This window comes from Hypoxylon trugodes (genome assembly GCF_022578975.1).
Source record: "Hypoxylon trugodes strain CBS 135444 unplaced genomic scaffold F4822scaffold_6, whole genome shotgun sequence".
In the NCBI taxonomy this organism is placed as follows: domain Eukaryota; kingdom Fungi; phylum Ascomycota; class Sordariomycetes; order Xylariales; family Hypoxylaceae; genus Hypoxylon; species Hypoxylon trugodes.
The window spans coordinates 402,793-418,331 of NW_026250021.1; the positions used below are offsets into that span (position 1 = coordinate 402,793).

The following is a 15,539-nucleotide window of genomic DNA, read 5'->3' on the forward strand; positions in this document are numbered from 1 at the left end:
GGTCAAACGGGGCAACTGCGACAGTCAAATCCCGAAAAGAGATCTAAACCCGGTAATGCCATCGCAAAGGAAACTACGGGAACGGCGGATCTTACTACCTCATAACTTTAATTGAACGGACCTTACACTTCGCAGGGAAGGAGTGAGCTAGAGCGGGGATGCTTTGGGTGATGAGCACCTTCCACGCCCGGGCGAGCATGACCATGCTTCCTTAATTTACGACAAATTCAACAATAATACGATGTAGGCGGTATATCGGGTGAGTTCGATTCTCCGATATAGAGTAGCTTTTTCCTCTTTCTTTTATCACCCAAAGTTACCCTACTCGAATATCCTACTCACGCACCCTCTTCCTTAGTATCGCGGAACAAGTAACTCTCCATACCCTCCGGCACAGTACCACCAGCGATCTTATGCACATCAGCAAACGCGCGAATCTCGCGGTTCTCGTCATCCGTTAACGCAATATCCTGCGCCGCCCAGTTCTGCTCGAGGTACTCGATTCTCTTGGTACCCGGGATAGGGAAGATATCGTCACCCTGCTTCAACAGCCATGCTAGCGCGAGCTGAGACACCGTGCACCCCTTGCGGTCGGCTAGCGCCTGGAAGTTGGATACGAAGGAGATATTCTGCTGGATGTTTTCCTCCCTGAATTGCGGTATAGATTTAGGGCGGACTAGAGTAATAGGCATTAGCAAGGCGTCCGCCAGGTTCAAGAGCCTGTAGTAACTACGTCTCAGGTGCTATGCGGTACTGAGCCCTACTTCATAGGTACCCAGGGTAACGGAAAGGGGTCATGGGGGTGGGAAATCGCAGTGCTACTTACTGTCGCTACCCTCGAATTTAGTTTCACTCTTGCCGAAATCACCCGTGAGTATACCGCGACCTAATGGCGTAGCGACAACAACGGCGACGCCAAGCTCGCGGGCCGCAGCCAGCAGGTCCGTACCAGAAGGACCCTCGATACGCCAGTTATAGACCGAGTATTCAGTCTGCACGGCGGTAACCGGCGCGATCTTGTGTGCGCGGCGGAGTGTCGTGGATGAGACGGTGGACAGACCGATGTGCTTAATCTTGCCCTCTCTGAAAAACAGTTAATATCATACCACATACTCACTTATTTTTTAGATGCGGACGGGGGGTAAGGGGGACTCACTCCTGAAGTTCCTTCAAGGCTCGCATAGTCTCCTCGATAGGCGTGTCCGGGTTGGGACTGTGGATGTAGTCTATTCAAGCCACAAGATTAGATGAGCATTTGGTTTTTAGAACCAATTACTGAACTAGGTATGCGAATGAAACTCGCAGGCATTGCAATACGGGTACTAGCAATAGCCTATTCAAAATTCGAAGGAATGGAGGGGAAGATGCGCTGTACTCACAGAGATCAATCGATTCAATACCAAGAGCCGCCAAACTGTTAGCAGCAGCTTTCTTGGTGTACTCATATGAGCTGTCTGTCGCGAAGGTCTTGCTGCCCTTGACATAGCCGTACTTAGAGGCGATGAAGATCTGGTCACGCTTCCCGGTACGTTTGAACCATTTCCCAATCAGTTCCTCACCATCCGCATAGAGACTTAGATGTCTTAGTCAATTGTCTCTCAAAGAGCTACATATTCGCCTTAAATGGGGAGTACTCACTCAGCGGTATCCCAGAACGTGGCTCCCAGCTCCAAAGCGCGGTCAAGGAACTTGAACCGTTCTTCGTCGCTAGAAGCCGCTCCATAAACAGGCAGAGACAAACCCATGAGCCCAGTACCCAAGGCTGGAACCAAAGGGCCGTTCTTGCCCAAGGGGTGGAGGATAGGCTTGGTAGGCATTTTGGCGTGAAGGTAGTTGCGTGAGAGATAGAAGTTTGAATACTTAGGTATCGGCGAAAGATAAGTGAATATCCGTTGAAGTGGATGGTTCTAAATCTCTACTCGATTAAAGGGACGAAGACTCTCAGTTTATATAGACCATCAGCTCTTAACTATGACCTGAGCCTTGACAGTACAAACAGCCGTCACCTTTCATAGGATCTCACTTACGCGGGATACGACCGTCCTTCTGTCGGCCGCAGAAGCATCCCTATCTCCGTCAGCACGGCCCCTCCATAAGCCCATAAAGCCCGCTCGAATACAAGGACAAAAAGGGCACACCGATCATGCGATTTCAGCGGCCGGCGGAGGAAACGTCATGGCCCCGTGAGGGCTGAGCTAAACTAACCAATCAGCGTTCAGAGTTTCCGAGCAGGCCAATCAATTCGATGACCAATGGAATGGCGCAGATTCGAGATGTTTCGACGAATTAGGTATGCGTTAGTGTGGTACTAAGCACAAGCTCCCGTGTTAGTCACGCCGGTCGTACAGTCCATCCCATCACTGCGAAATCATTAAGGCGATCGCACCACCGCGTACCTACTTGAGTACCTAGATTTATGCAACCACGGCACCGTATTAAACGGCATTTCCCCATTAAAACTCAACCCTCTTTCCAAACAATGTTAATGCACCTGGGTACCGGATTTCCACTAGGACCAACATCAAAACCAAAAAAAAGTGCGAAATGAGCGTAAGGTAACTGAGGGTTGTTGATAAGTCTAAGTAGCGATAGGCGGGCTTAGATACCCAGGTAATACCTCCTTTTCGTAGTTTAAGGAGTTATCCCACCATTATCCCCGATAACAGTAACACCCATGATAGCAGAACCCCCAAGATCCGTAAAGTTACAGCAAATATAGCTCAAATCCCATCTCCATCTAATTTATTCCCTTATGCCGAGACCTTCCCAGAGGGTCTTAACCCGTGGTTAACCAGTATCTATGATAATCCAGGTTGCGCGGTGGTGTTGAAAGTAGTGCTTGTAGTAGGTGAGGAACGTCCCCAGGTGAAAAGTAAAGTGGAGATTCTTGCGGTAGGGGAAGAAGACAATCCAAAATATAGTGACTGGATTGACGAGATCGTATACCCTAATACTTCGCCTTTGAAATGTTAGTGGGTCGCATTTCATAGTATGCACGTACTGCTTACCTCTAACGAGCAAGGCTATATTTCTCGTTGCAGAAGGAGGAAGGCCATACGAGCCTAACACAAGGGAAGCGGCAGGGCACCAAATATACGGCCACCATGATGAATCGGAGGGTCTCCTAAGAATCGACTCGCCGATGTATGTTGCTGAAACCGCCATATCCTCCAAGTTGTCAAGTAATTCATCCGTTATGTTCTGTGCTTGATGTAGAAGATTCGTGTGATCGTCGTATTTGGCCGTGAGATTTTCCGCCACGTTCACCAGTCGCTGCATTCCCTGTATTCAAATGTCAGCATTCAATAGTACACCGCTACGGCGCGCGCGGTTACCAACCAACTCTAGATTTTCCTGTCTGGATTCTAACTCGATCGCTCGAAGATGCGAAAGCTCCTAAAATTTCAATAATCAGTCTTAAATCTGGAAATATAAGAGACTATGGCGTACAACTTGGCTATGCAACTTTACCGCGGATCCAGTAACCACTGCTATTGCCTCAAAAGCCGCATTCGCCGCGGTCTCCACACGTTGGCTAGCTAGCTGCATTGATCGTTCGTGAATAGATGCGACTTTCGCCTGTCCTTCGAGTACGCTTTTGAAAAGTACCCCAAGCATTCTTTCTAGGTTTGCTGCATTCTCTGTTCCTGAATTGATCACCTCCGTAGTTTCCTAAGGTCGAGTCAGAAGAGATTCTGTTAGCGAAAAGCATATTAGAATTACCTTGACTGCAAGGACGAGCTGCCCCAGGAACAGTTCCTCTATAGACTTCAGACTGTCTTTTAACTGATCAACCTTGGGCGATAATTCGTCAATTCTTCCGCCTGTCGCCTGAGCTCGTGAATGTAGGTCGTTCATGCGTTGATCGAATTGCTTATCCACATCATCCGAGAACCGACCCATAATCTTCATCAAACGTTGGAAGAGGAGAATATGTTCGGCTAAAGAAGTCAGTAGAATGTTTCATTTTACGTCCAACGTAACTCCATGATTATTTACACACCTTTCTCATTGTCTACCCGTGCAGCTTCGCAGAATCTTAAGGCTTTATGACGATAGCTGACCCAGGTGTTCTAGGCCGAATCAGATTCGCCTAAGCCAGCGAGGCAACTGTCAATCTCTATAGAGGTAACGTGCAGGTGGCCTAAGTTCTGGAGAGGAAGTTGACCTAATACCGACTCCCGAAATTTGGCACACTCTCTTGGGATTTGGAAACTACCCCTCTCCAAGTCGCAGATGGCTAGGCTAGCGGCGTATGAATCAACAAAATCCCTAATCATTCGGCCGCTATCAGTAAGAGCAGTTGCATCATTCTTGCCCTCGAGGAGTTCGCAGTTATTGACCAATAAGCGTGCAGCTGTCCTGTGACACAATGGTTCGGATTCAAGCTCTCGCAGCTCATTCAGGGCCACTTCGTATGAGCTAGGTAACCGCGCTCCATGGCTAAGGAGTTGTGATAGATTACCACCCGTGGTAGTTGACTTGTCGTCCTTTGCCCTATCTAGTGATGTGTAAGTAATTAAATAGGGAGATCGCCAAGGGGATCATACCTATGTCGACTCTTGGCGCACTACGCCATGAAAGCCCATCGATTAGGCTGGCCTGTATAAGTATGGCAAAAATCACCACCTTCACCCAACCCAGGGCATTTCGTTCATTTTCCATCATGTCTCCCATTATTTTCACCGAAATAATAAGATTCATCATTTGATAATAAAGAGAATGGGGATATGTGAAAATATTAAAATATGCGGTAGGGAAGTTTTTGGCCTCGGAAGTCCGAAAGGAAGGGCAGGCCAATAATGAAGGAACCTCGGAAGTTTCAATCGCAAGATATGGACGAGAATGAGACTCAGAATCGTCCTATCCGTGCCTCAGACTCCTCAATAATTTTTGCTGCATTATTATTGAGTGGGGTTGCGAGTCTTCAGATTTCCTCTCCTTGTGTCTTGTCTAAAGGTGAATAGTGAACATGTTGGTGAAGGAACTGTCCTACGGCGGTCAAAGACTAGGGATCGGGACTATCGAAGAAAATAGGTGGGAGGACCTTGAACCTCCCCGAATTTGGGATTAAATGTTTCAGCATAGCGTTATTCAAGTACCTATGTACCTAGTGCTTTCCTGTGATTTAATTCTCAACAACAGAAGTAAGAACTCCTTGATCGAAATACGGATATTCTGGGGAAGGTACATATTGCTTACATAATGAGACTAGTTGCATATCAAGAATCGTCGATTTGATTGGTTGGAGACTAAGAGCTATCACGTGAGTAGACCCAATCTTTTTTCTTGCTTTGCCAAGCATCACGCTGCAAGCTTTCGTAGCCGAAATTCTGGATCTTGTTCTGCAGTCAATTGAACTCGCTGCAGACCCCCAAAACCATTACGATGCTGTCACCAAGTAGGGGTAAGGTGCTCGAGAGAGCAATCTCATCCAATTCCGCCGTCACACTACCAGCCTTTCTCGTGCCCGCTTTCCAATCAACTACACCCCGACGACAATTCTCCAACACATCGAGTAAACCCTCAAAGCTCGGACGGATGCCCATATCAATACCGCCTGGTGTCGAATTGACTATTGGCGAACCCAGAGTCAAGAAAGACCCCACGACCTACCTCAGAATACCGAAGCGAACACTCACGATATCTGGGCCATTAGGAAAGCTCGACTTAGAAATCCCACCATACCTTACAATCAACCATGACGAAGTGGAGAGGAAGGCCTTGCTTAGTATTGAGGATACCAAAGTAAAACAACAGATGGAGATGTGGGGTATGTAATTAATGGCGCTCGCCACCACCATCACGGCGGACCACTTCGACTTATGCGAGGACTAGAACTAACCTATGTTGAACTAGGAACTACTTGGGCATATCTCAGGCGACATATTATCGGCGTTTCGGAAGGACACACTGCAATTCTACGACTCGTTGGTGTGGGTTACCGAGCGACAGTCGAAGAGCGACCGAAAAAGGCAGAATATCAAGGGCAAAAGTTTGTGTGTCTAAAGCTCGGATTTACACACCCGGTAGAAGAACCAGTACCCCTCGGCATATCAGCTAGCACGCCGCAACCTACAAGAATCCTACTCGAAGGTGTTAACAGGGAAGAGGTTATGTCCTTCGCGGCCAGGATACGCAAGTGGAGGGTTCCCGAACCGTACAAGGGAAAGGGTATTTTCGTCAACGAGGAGACTATCAAGCTCAAGCAAAAGAAGATCAAATAGACAATCTGGGAACTTGGGTACTGGCCTTTTTTAGACGTGTATCTATGTATTATATGACGGCAGATACCCGACCAAAAAATATGTACTATTTTTACGCATGCCCTATTTGCAACATACAGCGTTTCTTTACTCTATTTCTTCGATAGCACCTCTTGGACTACCTTTAGAACTTGTGGTTGAGCAGCAGCAGGCGCGGCGATGACGCCCTTGTTACCCGATAGTGTTCGACCAATGCTAAAATCCAATCGCTTTCCATGGATATCCGTTACGGCGCCACCAGCTTCACGAACGATGAGGTCGCCCGCAGCGTGATCCCAGATCTTCTCCTGGTACGTAGCACTAACAGGTAATCGCAAGTAGATATCACCAGCGCCTCGCGCAATTGAAGCGTACTTGGCCTGAGAATCCATCCTCACACTAGGATTCGTGATACCCAGTAGCTTAGCAATTTCAGCCTGGTCTCCATGCGACGAGTGGCCTGCCTCCACACTCTCGCAAAACGTCGCGGCTGCAATATCCGTAATTGCCCGCATAGAAATGCTCTTCTCATGCGCCAAAGAACCCGTAGTCAACGGACGGCTCGTAGCACCCTGGCCAAGAACACCCGAGAATAGAACTCCCCTACCAACGTCGGTCTGACCAGACTCCATGCTTCCCGTTAGCGGAGCAGAGTCGTCAACCGGGAGGTTCGGGCAGCCTAGAACTCCGACCTTGACATCTCCGTCCACCATCAGAGCGAGACACACAGCATACTGGCCACCACGTAAAAAGCCCTTGGTTCCGTCGATAGGGTCAATGGCCCATATGCGACCTTTTGCGCCACCCTTGCTGTTGCCGTAGTCGATCATGGTCAACATAGTCTCTTCATCTTCAATAGCCCCACCAAGCAAGCCCTCAGCGTCAGAGTCAGAGAGCTGAGTGGTCTTCACGAGGTCCCAGATAGTCTGCTTCAGACTGGCATCCTGGCGTAGTTGTGCGGCCTCCTCCTCGGCGACAATTTCATCATCAGGGAAATTAGCTTTGAGTGCACTGATGATCAGGGCCTGAGCGCCGAAGTCGCCGATAGTCACGGGCGATTTGTCGTCTTTCGATACGGTGCCCTTAGCCTTCTCATGGAAAACGCGCTTAGTTAGAATAGAAGCGCGCTGGACGGCTAGTTGTGCCACCTCGAGTTCTTTGGCATATGACGACATGGTGCTGTTCGTAAAGATTTGCTGACGAGCGCCAGGTGAAAGGTGGAGGGATAGTGAGGTAAGGCGGGGCAGAGCTCGAGACAGGAACACAGCCAGGGTCACGATCAGAAGAGAAGATAGGAATAAATCTTTTATATGAGAAGTGTTCTTTTTACCCTCTTAAATCCCCATACGATATTACCTAACAAGCGGGATCCGTCCTGGGTAGGTAGATTACGCATTCAATGGATACGCGGGAAAATATGAGGGTGCAAACTAAAGTAGAATGCCCCGCGAATTCAAAGCTCACGTAACGGATTTAGGGTTACGAAAAGGTAATTAATAGTGGAGAGGATTTCAATCGGTTGGTCCTACCAAATACACGACATCTAATTTCAAGCTAGGTCATATCGGTCTCCGAATTATCTTAAACTCTCCATTGTTCGACGGTTCAATTCATCTTGGGTAGGTGCTGTAAGGTCCGATAGCCTCAATTGTTGTAGAAGTTGTAGTGGTTATCAACCTAGGATACAGTGAGATTAGGTAGTGTCTAAGCGCTGGAAGTCGGGGCCACACCCTGGTCGGTCGCCCCTCCGACGGCCGCGGCTGACTTAAAGCTTAATTTATTGCGACGATTGCAGAACGAACGAAAACAATGAGCTACGTACCTTCTTCAATGGCCAACTGAATCACATGTACTATTGATTGGAAACAGCGACTTTGTATCCAAAACCAATACGACACCGTCGAACTTAATAATTCTTCACATTTGTTATTAATTATTATAGATACAACCAAATTACCAGGTCAACTTATAAAATTCCCCAAGAAATCTCCAAGTCGGCAACATTAACAGGAGAGGTAATAGAGCCGATCCTCTAAGTACGGGCTTGTTGTTAGCTCTACTAAATCCTGCTCATCTCATATAACAACAATACTACCCTGGCAGCTAAGCCTAGTACCCTATCGAACCGACAACCATGAATACTACAAAGAGAAAATTCAACGCCTTGTTACAAGGGATCGGCGCAAAGCCAATACCTCCATCACCAGCAGCAGTTGAACAGACAAACAAATCCTCTTCATCTCTCGACAGACCTTCGACTCCAACCGCGAAATTAATACCCAACGATATAACAACACCGACGCCGACACAGACACAGACACAGACACAGACACCAGGAATGGCTGGTATAGATATACCCACAACCCCAAGCAATTTTCTAAGTAAACGCCGACGCGTAGGCGTGCTTGAATCGACGACGGGAAATGAAAAACCAATTGGAACCAAAACCACGATTTCAAATGTTGTATTGAAGAAATGGACACCAGGAGGTAGCACGATTTCTCCTAGCAAAGGAACGAAAAACGAACCACCAAAATACTGCCCCGGCGATCGTGACGAGTTAATAAGGCGACTAGGGACATTTCAAGAATTAACAGAATGGACACCCAAGCCAGATAAGGTCAATGAAATCGAATGGGCTAAGAGAGGCTGGGTCTGCCAGGGAAAGGAGCGTGTACGATGCACTTTATGTCACAAAGAACTAGTAGTCAGGATCAACAAAAGGGAAGAGGACGGCAAGGAAGTCCCGGTTATTGTTGGTTCGGATATCGAGCAAGCCTTAGTTAAGAGGTTTGTCGAATTGATTGTTCACGCGCATCAAGAAGATTGCTTATGGAGAAAACGAGGCTGCGACGGTAAGAACCCTACGCTCACATTGCAAGATCCCCAGAGCATATATGTTAACTATCGAATGACAGATTCTTTGCTCAGATTACCTCTGGCGAGTCCTCCGACAGCTCTTGCGTCCCTCCGTCAACGATATGATGATCTTTGTGCGCGACAATCCTTCCTCCCCTACTTGTTTAACCTACGTCTGCCAGCAAATCTCGATCTGCAAGCCACCAAATCTCAACTCACACCAACTTTCTTTACCGATCCTCCGCCACCTAGTACAAACCCTTCAGCCCCGAACGATGTAGCTCTAGCCCTAGCCCTTACAGGTTGGCAAGGTCTTACAAACCCACGTGTTGGCGCAGTACCAAATTCAGCGACTTGTGCAACTTGTTTACGACGTCTGGGTTTATGGATGTTCAAGAGCAAAGAGGTGGATGAAGCTACAAACCAGATCCTTGTTCCAGCTCCTATGGACTACCTTGATCCTGTGCGCGAGCATCGGTTTTTCTGCCCTTGGAGAAATGCCATTGCCCAGCACAACCCAGGTGCCAAAACATCGGACAACAAGACCGCTTGGGAGGTTCTAGTTCAAACAATCAAGAATCACTCTTACCTTCGCGCACAAGCAGAGAAGAGCACCTTGCGTTCTATTCTCCATCGACCCACAGCATCAGTTCCGATAACACCGACTAAGGGAGGAAAGGCAGACCGAGATGAAGGATCACCCATGCTAGGATCAGAGGCAGGCGATGACGAGGAAGACACAACCGCCAGAGATGCAAAGGACAAGGAAAGATGGGCACGGCTAAGAAGGGTGAAGAGCCTATTTGATACAAAGAACGGAAAGAAATTACGACGAACGCTGAGTCGACCGGGTACAGCTTCGAGCCGGCCCCCTACCGCACACTCTCGACAAGGCAGCGTACCACCTGAGACAGCCGGAGAGAAGAAATAAAGGGAACACATCATAATGGTATAAATTGTGTTTCGGGGTGTTGAACAAACACTCGTGTACTAACTAATGTGTTAATATTGTAAGGATACCCAGACCTACCTGTGTATATCACCATTAGCCTAGCGAATGTCTATTTGGAATAATCTTGATTTATATGGAATGTCTCTTTGATCAAATACAGATTCGAAACTGCGGCGTGCCAATTCCCCTGGTGATCACTACTTCCCCTACGAAGTTCCTTTCAATGCGCTTTCGAAGTAATCAAACTCGTGTTACTACTATTCCATTAAAAAATAGTCTGCTTTCGTTAGTGAGATACACAAAGACGACAGTCTTTGTGTTGGCTAAATATGACAAATGACTTGTCTAGTGAGTTGGAGTATTAGTAAACATTGTATTCGTAATCCGGTTGAGAGTTTAGGGAGGGGTTGTTGAAACAGCCACAATGTCATTGAAGAACGCGGATTGGGCGGATTATCTAATCATATCGTATACTGGGCAGCTCCGACTCGGATAACGATCTCGAACAACGTGGCTTGCTGCTGCCATCTCATCTCAACTCCAAAGTACCTAAAAACTTAATCAGGTAATGTGACCCCATAACGTTTGGGGTAACTCCGCGCTAGGTCGGTAAAGTTATCCAGTGATGCACACCTTAATTTTGCCCTAATCTTAAATCGCAGTCACTCTATGCAATTCGTCAACTTGTCAGAATCACGTAACATTTTCAACTTCTTCCCCCCTGGTCTGCTATCTTACGCACAAATATCGCAGTCTATTGCCACCACTTACCAAAATAGACAAGTTGCGGCTACGAAAAGAATTACCTAATGCAAAAAAATGGAGTCTTTTTCAAGTCAGCCCCGGTCATCCGACCAACGGCGCCGCCTAGTTAGATTCTCAGCGGATCTCTGCGTCTTTTGTGCGTAAACTAGAGCCAGTGGACAGCACCCATGATACCCCATCTACCAGGCATCCCAGGTCTACAGGGCCTTTCCCGCGAACGGATGCCGGCCTACGGAACCTACCCCTGCGTGGCAATAATCCACCCGGCGCCGTTAGCTCGCATTCCACTGAGAGTAGGTTCCTGGTTAGATCTAGCCTGCCCCTGACACTACTGTCACCTCATGAGAGGGAGAAGATTCGACATGTTATGTCATATTTAGATCCTATCTCTCGTTGTGACCTCTCATAATACACAGATATGGAATCTCATGGCAAGTTATGGGCACGCCGAGCCATGCGTCGCAGGCTATCGGCGGCCAATGCCCGGCGTGTGCGACTCACCGCCCGGGTCTTGCGATGCTATATCGGATCAGGATGACCTATCAAACCCTTCCCGGTCTTGGAGGAAAATTGTGGACAGACCTACTGCGTTGTTTGTGCCTGTGAGCTTGCTGGGTTACAATATTTTGTTAAATAAGGTGAATCACCATGGTGGCTGTTCCAGAACAATCCCTTACGCATTAGTTTCTCGTTTCGCCTTCTCGGTTCCCTATATTCTAAGGCTGATATCATATTTTGGAATCATATTCATCTATTTTAACTCGTATATGTAAAAGCATAGACTGGCAGACGTCACCTTCCTTCTCCGATCTTTTTTTTCTTCGATTTTTTTTCGATCTTCCATTCATCGGTGGAGTTAACTGGAGTTGATTCCTAAGGTATACTGGGACTTACATATACCCTTCAGGCTGAATTGCACAGGCCTCGCATACCGACGTCCGCATTTCCCAGAACGGTCTCCCATTTTAATATATTACCAGCAACCACACGCGGTATCTATTCTCGGTTGCCCCAGCCCCTGTACGTTCTCCGCCTTGTCAGAGCTGCCTGTACCCAGCAGGACCAAAGGGATCAACGTCGCATGCGCACGTCGCTCTTCTGAATAGTTCTCCGAACGGAACACGGCACCAACCTACCCAGAAATGGCTCCGTCGCATCCAACCGTAACGACTAATTTCTTACTGGCTAATATACATTGTCCCACGTGTGTATCTTCCATAAAAGATGCCTTACAACATCTACCTGGCATCAGTTGGGTGTCGCCCAATGTCGTTACCTCATGGGTTGCTGTTGAGCACGATCCTAATGTGTCTATCACCGAGATGGCGTCTAAGTTGGAGTCTGCAGGCTTCGAGGTCTCTAGTATAGCCTCGACTAATGGCGAAGCTGCTCTGGCGAATTTGCTACTCGAAGATCCTACCGGTATTCACGGCCGCTCGGATACGAACAACTCATCAAATCCTAGCATAAGGGATAGTCCATTAGGTCGAATCATCAAATTACCCCGAAGGTTTGCGCATGCGCAAGCATCATCCGCAGCTGCGGAGAAAGAACATCTCAATAACTGTGGGATGTGCCGGACTAAGGGGGTGAAGGGAACAAGATTGAGTGTACTCGGCCCCAAATGTTGTGGTACATCGTCGGAAAAAGACGACAGTCAGTCAGGGGATCAAAGCGTGAACGATCAAAAGGCAATTCCCGGCATAGTTGCGTCCACCAAATCCCTCACTATTGAAGATGAGAAACCCCAGCCACCAAGCAGTGGCGGACGTAGATGGAGGGCGTCAATGGCCATAAATGGCATGGTATGCGCGGCCTGCGTAGCTCCTATCACTTCCGAACTAAGCAAGAGACAATGGATTACGAAGTATACAATCTCCCACCTATTGCATAGTGGAGTTATCGAGTACATCGGCACAGAGGACGACGTGAAGCAAATCATTGAGATGATCGAAGATACCGGGAAAGATGTCGAACTCCACCAGGTCATTAACATCGACGGCGGCGAAAACCGGCCAAAACAGGAAAGGACTGTTCAGATCCGTATCGACGGATTCTACTGCGATCATTGCGCAGAACGGGCTACGAATAGCCTCAGGGGATTCCTCCAGGATGTGGAGATTACTTGCCAACCCACCCGCCAACGACCTATCCTAGAGATATCATATGTCCCTATAGTACCCAACTTCACGATTCGTCGGATCCTCTCGGCCATCGAAGCAAGCGATCCGGCATTCAAGGCGTCCATCTACCACCCACCTACACTAGAAGAACGAACGAAGCGAATACACGCCCGTCAACAGAATCAATTCCGTATTCGCGCCTGGTTTACGACAATAGTAGTGATTCCAACTTTCATCATTGGTGTGGTATATATGAGTCTCGTCCCAGAACATAATCCGTCAAAAATGTTCCTCATGAAACCGTGGAGACCAGGAATTAGCCGAGCACAGTTGGCACTATGCATCATGGCGACGCCCGTATACTTTTTCGCAGCAGACATCTTCCATCGACGTGCGGTCAAGGAAATCAGGTCATTGTGGAGACGAGGTAGCACAACGGGCATTTTCGAGCGATTTTATCGGTTTGGCAGCATGAATACACTTATATCGTTAGGAACCACAATCGCGTACATCTCGTCAATCAGTCAGATGATTGCCGCTGCTGTGGATCACCCTAATCAAGTTAACGACGCCAATTTCTACTTCGACTCGGTTGTTTTCTTGACATTCTTCTTGCTCTGGGGTCGACTCATCGAAGCATACACCAAATCCAAGACAGGCGATGCGGTGGAAGCCCTCGGAAAACTCCGTCCTACCACTGCAGTCCTTGTTGAAGACGTCACGGATAAACATGAAACGGAGACAGTTATCAATACTGATCTACTAGAGTTTGGCGATCTTGTCCGCGTTCCCTATGGTGCTTCACCTCCTTGCGACGGAAAGATTGTACTTGGCGAGACTACCTTCGATGAATCTAGTCTTACCGGAGAGTCCCGCCCAGTCGCAAAGGTCGCTAATGACGATGTCTTTGCGGGTACGGTCAACGTAGACAAGCCCATACTGATACAAATAACCGGTAGCGCCGGAAAATCGATGCTTGATCAAATTGTCAACATCGTACGGGAGGGCCAAAATAAGCAGGCGCCGATGGAGGCTTTAGCGGAAACGCTGACTGCTTACTTTGTACCCTTCGTTACTTTAATCGCCATCCTCACTTGGCTTATTTGGTTGTCGGTCGGGTTATCTGGTGTTATCCCGGGCCATTTCCTCGACGTATCCTCGGGAGGTTGGGTTGTGTTTTCGCTGCAATTTGCTATCGCTGTATTTGTTGTTGCTTGCCCTTGTGGTCTTGCTCTTGCTGCTCCCACTGCCATATTCGTCGGTGGCGGTTTGGCCGCTAAGCACGGCATTCTCGTCAAAGAAGGTGGTGAGGCTTTTGAGAAGGCCAGTCGAATTGACTGTGTCGTCTTTGACAAGACGGGTACTCTTACAGTTGGCGGTAAACCCACTATTACCGACTCCATGATCTTCCCAGGACTTGAAACAACCGAGCAACAACGCAATACTCTTCTCGGCGCGCTGCGAGCTATCGAGGAAAATAGCAGCCACCCTATTGCAAACGCCATCGTCTCCTTCTGCAAAACCCAGACTTCCGAGCGTGTTGAGATCGCTAGCGTTGAGGAAATACCTGGAAAGGGATTGAAGGCAACTTACAGTAGCGGATCACCACTGCGCTCGTTTGAAATCATCATCGGAAACGAATCGCTCATGCGCGATTTTGCCGCCGCTATTCCCCTTGACGTTACTACGAATCTTGATACTTGGAAGCGAGAAGCCAAATCTGTGGCGCTCGTCGCTCTCAAAGTGCTCGAGAAGCCTACTGCCGTATACAACATCGCAGCTGCCCTCTCTATCTCCGATCCGATCCGGCCCGAAACACCCGCCGTTATCCAAGCGCTTAAGGCAGGAGGCACCGATGTGTGGATGCTCTCCGGTGACAACGCCACAACAGCTAAGGTAGTCGCGTCCCGCATCGGCATCCCGGAAACCAACGTCATCGCCGAAGTCCTCCCCGCGCAAAAACATGAGAAAATTAAATGGCTTCAATCCACACTTAAAGCGCGTAGGGGTAACCTCGAAATTACTGATCGTCGAGCGATGGTTGCGATGGTTGGAGATGGTATCAACGATGCGCCGGCGCTGAGTACTGCGGATGTCGGTATCGCAATTGGATCGGGCAGCGACGTGGCGATTTTCAGCGCCGATTTCGTGCTTGTGAACAGTAATCTGGAGTCTGTGGTCACATTGTTGGATCTAAGTCGTGCGGTTTTCCGCAGGATTAAGTTTAACTTCGCTTGGGCGCTTGTGTATAACCTGCTTGCGGTACCGGTCGCAGCGGGATGTTTTTACGCTTTGATGGTTAACGGGCAACATGTTAGACTACCACCTGTATGGGCTAGTTTGGCTATGGCGTTGAGCAGTATAAGTGTTGTCGCGAGTAGTCTTGCGCTGAGGAGCGAGCTACCGGGAGTGGGGTTTAAGATTCGGGTTGTTGCGCCCGAAAGGAATGTGCAGAGTGAGAATGAGAATGGTACTGGTGAGGCTGGTGCTAGTACTGGGAATGGAGATAAAGCAGAAGTTGGGAATTAAGGACTAAGGATTAGGAACAAAGGTTGGGCTTAACAATTATGAGACATAAGGGTTTTGGTTTCTCAT

General features: G+C 48.3%; 6 protein-coding genes across 6 annotated transcripts; 3 read left to right on the forward strand and 3 right to left on the reverse strand.

Annotated features, from left to right (window-relative positions):
- Position 1: 1 nt before the first annotated feature.
- Positions 2–2,209, reverse strand: F4822DRAFT_405837 (putative aldo-keto reductase). Its single transcript, XM_051458341.1, has 5 exons — positions 1,639–2,209; positions 1,380–1,573; positions 1,157–1,226; positions 827–1,083; positions 2–676 (listed from the first exon to the last, which is right to left on the reverse strand). Exons 1-5 carry the CDS (start codon positions 1,815–1,817, stop codon positions 339–341), a joined length of 1,038 nt encoding a protein of 345 aa, XP_051313010.1. The 5' UTR covers positions 1,818–2,209; the 3' UTR covers positions 2–338.
- A 589-nt stretch (positions 2,210–2,798) lies between these two features.
- On the reverse strand, positions 2,799–4,677 carry F4822DRAFT_429991 (uncharacterized protein; the record flags this gene model as incomplete). The annotated part of the gene is made up of 8 exons (XM_051461197.1): positions 2,799–2,959; positions 3,009–3,282; positions 3,340–3,396; positions 3,451–3,672; positions 3,724–3,941; positions 4,004–4,073; positions 4,134–4,501; positions 4,551–4,677. The coding sequence occupies 8 exons, from the start codon at positions 4,675–4,677 to the stop codon at positions 2,799–2,801; spliced, it is 1,497 nt and encodes a 498-aa protein (XP_051313011.1).
- A 711-nt stretch (positions 4,678–5,388) lies between these two features.
- F4822DRAFT_429992 (ribosomal protein L6) lies at positions 5,389–6,227 on the forward strand (the record flags this gene model as incomplete). The annotated part of the gene is made up of 2 exons (XM_051461198.1): positions 5,389–5,773; positions 5,860–6,227. 2 exons carry the CDS (start codon positions 5,389–5,391, stop codon positions 6,225–6,227), a joined length of 753 nt encoding a protein of 250 aa, XP_051313012.1.
- On the reverse strand, positions 5,752–7,998 carry F4822DRAFT_405841 (3(2),5-bisphosphate nucleotidase HAL2). Its single transcript, XM_051458342.1, has one exon. It carries the CDS (start codon positions 7,418–7,420, stop codon positions 6,359–6,361), a length of 1,062 nt encoding a protein of 353 aa, XP_051313013.1. The 5' UTR covers positions 7,421–7,998; the 3' UTR covers positions 5,752–6,358.
- Positions 7,999–8,065: 67 nt separating this feature from the next.
- Positions 8,066–10,442, forward strand: F4822DRAFT_405843 (zf-C3HC-domain-containing protein). Its single transcript, XM_051458343.1, has 2 exons — positions 8,066–9,100; positions 9,164–10,442. Exons 1-2 carry the CDS (start codon positions 8,380–8,382, stop codon positions 10,033–10,035), a joined length of 1,593 nt encoding a protein of 530 aa, XP_051313014.1. The 5' UTR covers positions 8,066–8,379; the 3' UTR covers positions 10,036–10,442.
- A 1,521-nt stretch (positions 10,443–11,963) lies between these two features.
- F4822DRAFT_437576 (heavy metal translocatin) lies at positions 11,964–15,506 on the forward strand (the record flags this gene model as incomplete). The annotated part of the gene is made up of 2 exons (XM_051462429.1): positions 11,964–15,414; positions 15,475–15,506. The coding sequence occupies 2 exons, from the start codon at positions 11,964–11,966 to the stop codon at positions 15,504–15,506; spliced, it is 3,483 nt and encodes a 1,160-aa protein (XP_051313015.1).
- Positions 15,507–15,539: the final 33 nt, after the last annotated feature.